This window comes from Pinus tabuliformis, chromosome J, assembly GCF_031772625.1.
Source record: "Pinus tabuliformis cultivar Carrire ecotype Pingquan chromosome J, CPIR1, whole genome shotgun sequence".
NCBI lineage: Eukaryota > Viridiplantae > Streptophyta > Pinopsida > Pinales > Pinaceae > Pinus > Pinus tabuliformis.
Genome location: NC_142295.1, coordinates 1,054,705,297 through 1,054,711,080, shown reverse-complemented (window position 1 = coordinate 1,054,711,080; position 5,784 = coordinate 1,054,705,297). Strand labels below are relative to the sequence as shown.

At 46.5% G+C, this 5,784-nt stretch overlaps 1 protein-coding gene across 1 annotated transcript; it reads left to right on the top strand.

Moving 5' to 3' along the window:
• Positions 1–326: 326 nt before the first annotated feature.
• LOC149230563 (metallothionein-like protein EMB30) lies at positions 327–5,264 on the top strand. Its single transcript, XM_089376078.1, has 4 exons — positions 327–368; positions 499–507; positions 5,018–5,067; positions 5,162–5,264. The coding sequence occupies exons 1-4, from the start codon at positions 327–329 to the stop codon at positions 5,241–5,243; spliced, it is 183 nt and encodes a 60-aa protein (XP_089232204.1). The 3' UTR covers positions 5,244–5,264.
• Positions 5,265–5,784: the final 520 nt, after the last annotated feature.

Sequence of the window (5,784 nt, the reverse complement as noted above, 5' to 3'; positions counted from 1 at the left end):
GTGTATATATACAATAATAAAAAATTTAAACCCGTCAATTTTTAATACGCCCATCAACATGAAATTTTCAAGAATTATTGGCCAGTCAGCGATGACATGTATAGATTTGGAAACCAAGTATTTAATGTGTAAAAACGCAAAAAAAAGGGTATACGACATCAAATTTAACCCTGGATGCGTGCTCCACTGTGTTTCATTCAAAAAACCTTGGCCGACTTCGTCACATTCGAGGTGGGTCCCTGGAAGTTTGAACTATCACTGGAACCAGGATTCCAGATTTCCTGTCAGTTACTCACTTGCACTTCTTTCCGGTGCTGGGCTGCCCTATGTCGAGCGATAGGGCAAATTGTGACTGTGCTGACATCCCAGCTCTGAGTTTAAGTCAATTGCAGATTCCCAGAATATTCAGGAATCAGACAGATATATACGCGGTCAATTTTTTGACCGCATCCATGTCCGTCCGATTCACGAATATTTGTGAATCTGCAATCGACTTAGGGATGCCCAGTACCCGTATTGTAAGGTCCTCGGAGCTGCCGTGCGGTTGGGCGCTGGGTGACCGTGCACGGGCGCGCGAGGGGCGTGCGATTGTGCGACGGGCGGGTGCGACGAACCGTGCGTGCAGAAGAAATATGACAAAACTTTGCAACGAAACCTTGCGACAATGATAAAAGTGCGATGCACTTATATGGCGATTTGGAGCATGGAGCGCTTGGCTTAAAGCCGACTTGCGATGGTGGGTAGGCCGACTTAGAAAGTGGGCATTGAGTGTTGTGAAGGGGTGTGTATGTGTGATGGTGGGCGGTCGGCTGGGCAACCCATCCACATGCGATGGAGTCTATATATGTGTGTGCGATGGAGTTCATTTCATCAATCCAACTTCGCACTTCATCTTCGCTCTTGAAGAGAGTCTCTAGTGCACAGTTTTAAGAGGAGGATGAGCGCATACCTCATGCACTCCTCTTGGTGAGTCGCACTTGGTGAGAGCGCTCTTGGTGAGAGGTGGATGCATTGGGCAGGCGTGCCCGAGTGTATTGTGCGGAGGCGTTTGTGCGGCGACTTGGCGTGGGTGTCTTGGCGACTCAGGTGAGCGCCCGCCCACCATGCAAGTGTGCAGGAAGGTGAGACGAAGGTTGGAACTGGAGGTCGTTGAGTTGGGCAGAGGGTACTACGTGTTGTGCACACAATTTGGGCATTTGTCAAGAAGTGACAAGCGGGACTGCGTGTGGGCAGGGATACATGGTTTGGGCGTTTGCGATCAAACGAAGAGCGAACCGGTGAAGATGTGCGACAAGGTGAACGACGGGTTGGTGAGTCGTGCGGCGACCGTGCGGAGGTGCCGACGAGCTGGGCAACCGAGTTTGCTGAAGTTGTGAAAATTTGGCTAAGTGTAAATTTGGGGTTTCCCAAGGACTTAGTCTGTACATTGTAAAAATGATGATTATATAATATATTGATTCAGGCAGACTCACATTACGGGGAGTTGCCCCTCCCCTTTATACTGTTGCAATTGTTGTTGTTCTTGTTATAATTGCTATGGATAATGAATGAGTATGGGCTTCATTGGTATAAAGGATAAATGTATGTTTACTTGGTTGCGAAACACAAGCTAAGTAATGTTAAAGTGAAAGTAGGCATAGTCCACGAACATAAGTATTGGTGAAAAGAAAGTGTTCAGTGGTGCCACACCTCGCTATAAGCGGTTGGAAGACTACCACAGGTGTAGGGGTGTGACAGTTGGTATCAGAGCAGATTCAGGGTTGAAGAAGCTTGACGAAAGGCTGATACCAACCTTGATAGTTGGTATCAGAGCTCGGTTGGAGCTGGTGAACAAGGTTACTCGCGACGAAGAGATAGTGGAACCAGGTACTTGCAGGTGAAGGAAGTTGGTTTCGCATACAAGTGGAACAAGGGCCAATTCATGGTTGCAGGGAACTTGGTGAAGCTGGTGAATGGTGAAACAGGTTTGGCAGAGGTGAAGCTTAGTGCTTGGACCAAGCTAAACGACAAGGCATGGCAAGTTTGGAAGAATGCGAAGGGAAGCTCTTGCTTACCTTATACAGGTTGAAGCAGTTGAAGGAAGAGAATCCCTGAATTTGGAAGGAACTTGAAGTCTTGGAAAAGAATGTTGAAGACGAACTTCTTCAACTTGGTTGGACAATGGAGCAAGATGAAGTTGTAGATTGTGCAAACAAGGAAGAGGAAGCCGTGATAGTTGAAGATGTTGCAGACATGATCATGATGGAGGATGAACTTGAGGATGATCAAGTTGGACCAGGATCGTGTAGTTTGCAGACATGGATGAATGAGGAAGAGCCTCATGATGATGATGATGATGAGCAAAGATTGTTGATGGTTGCTGGACTTGTTGGGGTTGTTTGTGACCTTATGGTAGAAGGTACAAAGGCCCTTGACAAGGGTGGAACTTGATGATCATTGTGGATGAATGGGTCATGCTTTAGCCATATGGAAGATTGGCTAAGTGCCCGGCATGACTCATGGACAGATTGAAGGGCACGCGTTTGATGATGCTTGGGTGGACTTCTCATGGCCGAGACCAAGAGATAGTCTTGGTGGACACTTTGGTGGAGGAGCTATGATGGAAGGGACTCATGACGATGATGATATGGTTGGGTGACCGAGTTCACTAAACCGAAGATTGTAGACTTGGATGAGGATGACCGATTGTTGTGATGGGTCTACTTGGTTGGACTACATGGGCAACTTAGTCATGGACATCAGGTTGGTGACATGGAGACTTAGTGCTTATGAGCCGATGGAGAGGTTGTGCACTTATGTACAACAAGACCATGGACTTGGATGGAGTTGTGAGCAGATTATGGAGCTCATGATGACATGAGGTTGTGACTTTTAGGGACTTCATATATGGTGGACTTAGAGGATCTGATGCATTGAGGCGCTGAGGTCAAGAGACTTCGATGCAATATGGGATGCATACTTTCAAAGTACATGTATGGGCATGGCTTGGAAGAGTGATTTGATGTGGAGGATCGATATGAGACACTTTGGAGTGATGGAGTTACAACGATGAGGATGCTTTGGTAACTACACTTGAGCATGGGTTGAGCCGAGACTCAACTACTTTGGACAACATGTTGCAGATGAGATGAGGACTACTTCATGGACCTGAGCATGGCTTACACTTGTATGGAGATGGATTCTTGATCGAGTCGAGGATGTGGCAGGATGTCTTGAGAAACAACTGATGGAGGCATGAGGATGTGCATTCTCATGATTGAGCGTGATAGTTGGACTGGCCATCCGACTAGTTCAGACATGGGGGTCGACAGTGTACAGAGATGTGTTAGCATTGTGTTGGAGTATCATGGCAGCAGTTTGCATGATGACATGATGAGGTTGACACGAGATGTTGCAATGGAGATTGTGGCAGAGGGATCGATGATCACGGATTGAGATGATCTCCAATGGATGACATACCGATGAGGTGTGTACCTTGGTATGGTGATCTTGGTGACAGATGGTTGCCGAGGCGAGACATGGTGGAGATAGTGGTTCTACATATGATGCAGTGATAGTTGCAGTATGTGGAGGAGTTGACATCATGGATGATCTTGGTGGATGGCTACCAAGATGGTATGTTGTCGAGGAAAACAACGATTTCAGGTGGAGGAGGATGTAAGGCCCTCGGAGCTGCGGTGCGGTTGGGCGCAGGGTGACCGTGCACGGGCACGCGACGGGCGTGCAGTTGTGCGACGGGCGGGTGCGACGAACCGTGCGTGCAGAAGAAATGCGATGAAACCTTGCGACAATGATAAAAGTGCGATGCACTTATATGGCGATTTGGAGCATGGAGCGCTTGGCTTAAAGCCGACTTGCGATGGTGGGCAGGCCGACTTAGAAAGTGGGTGTTGAGCATTGCGAAGGGGTGTGTATGTGCGATGGTGGGTGGTCAGCTGGGCAGCCCACCCACATGCGCTGGAGTCTATATATATGTGTGCGATGGAGTTCATTTCATCAATCCAACTTCGCACTTCATCTTCGCTCTTGAAGAGAGTCTCTAGTGCACAGTTTTAAGAGGAGGATGAGCGCATACCTCATGCGCTCCTCTTGGTGAGTCGCACTTGGTGAGAGTGCTCTTGGTGAGAGGTGGATGCGTTGGGCAGGCGTGCCCGGGTGTATTGTGCGGAGGCGTTTGTGCGGCGACTTGGTGTGGGTGTCTTGGTGACTCGGGTGAGCGCCCGCCCACCATGCAAGTGTGCACGAAGGTGAGACGAAGGTTGGAACCGGAGGTCGTTGAGTTGGGCAGACGGTACTACGTGTTGTGCACACGATTTGGGCATTTGTCAAGAAGTGAAAAGCGGGACTGCGTGTGGGCAGGGATACACAGTTTGGGCGTTTGCGATCAAACAAAGAGTGAGCTGGCGAAGACGTGCGACGAGGTGAACAACGGGTTGATGAGTCATGCGGCGACCGTGCGGAAGTGCCGACGAGCTAGGCAACCGAGTTTGCCGAAGTTGTGAAAATTTGGCTAAGTGTAAATTTGGGGTTTCCCAAGGACTTAGTTTGTACATTGTAAAAATGATGATTATATGATATATTGATTCGGGCAGACTCACATTACGGGGAGTTGCCCCTCCCCTTTATATTGTTGCAATTGTTGTTGTTCTTGTTATAATTGCTATGGATAATGAATGAGTATGGGCTTCATTGGTATAAATGATAAATGTATGTTTACTTGGTTGCGAAACACAAGCTAAGTAATGTTAAAGTGAAAGTAGGCGTAGTCCACGAACATAAGTATTGGTGAAAAGAAAGTGTGCAGTGGTGCCGCACCTCGCTATAAGCGGTTGGAAGACTACCGTAGGTGTAGGGGCGTGACACGTATGGTGTGGACTTTGTTTTTATCTACTGTTTTCATCCCCATTCCTGTCAATTTCTCTTTCTTCCTTTTCAAATTTCATGCCGCTCGTCATGAGTTCGAATCTAGGTAGGACTAAGCTCGTTCCATGTTTGGATTGTTCTGTTGCACAGCAAGGAGAAGGGATTCCAGATGGACGGTATTGTGGAAACCAGCTATGAGATGGGGTACCGCGTTTTCTGCGTAAGTTGCTATAAAGTTCGGTTTTATGGTTTCAAGATGATATGATAACTGAATATATTTTGGATTTGATGTTAACAGGGACAGTGGAGATGTATCTCTGGAGAACGACTGCAAGTGCGGGCCAAACTGCCAGTGTGGCACTTGCAGCTGCCACATCTAAGTCAATATATTGTCTCTTTAATAGTCGTATTCTCTCCAAATGGTGTCTGATAAGGCCAGTGTATCTTTGTTTCATCAGACCCAATGGATGGTTTTGGAGGGCCATAGAGGCTACTGTACCTGTACTCCTAAATAAAGACTTAAACTTCAGTTTAAATAGACTTGGGATTTTCAGTATGTCTCTTGTATTGTTCATGGCATATTAATTGTTTTGTGCTCTGCAGCTTAAATTTCTTTGATTTCCTGTGTTTGAGTGCTTGATAAGACTTTACATACAACAGGATATGGTTTTGCTCTTGATTCCATTTCTTTGGAAAAATGCAAATAAGTTTCCCAAAAATTGACCCAAAATAAGCCTAAAGATCAGGAAAGATGCGGGAGATTCTAACCGAAAATTGTGGCGTAATAAATGTGTAATTCAAATGGATTTTTATCAAATTTCGGACAAAATTATCCATGGGAAATATTCCCAAAAAAATTCAAAATGTAAAGAGTTAAAATACAACCTTTCGGATGTGCCACTCCAATAATGCTAATTTTTA

Bases quoted from the DNA above. Each gene is read 5' to 3' on its own strand.
- LOC149230563 (XM_089376078.1), top strand. From the start codon at position 327: ATGTCGAGCGATAGGGCAAATTGTGACTGTGCTGACATCCCA. The intron at 5,068-5,161 runs GTACCGCGTTTT...TGATGTTAACAG, and splicing joins GAAACCAGCTATGAGATGGG to GGACAGTGGAGATGTATCTC.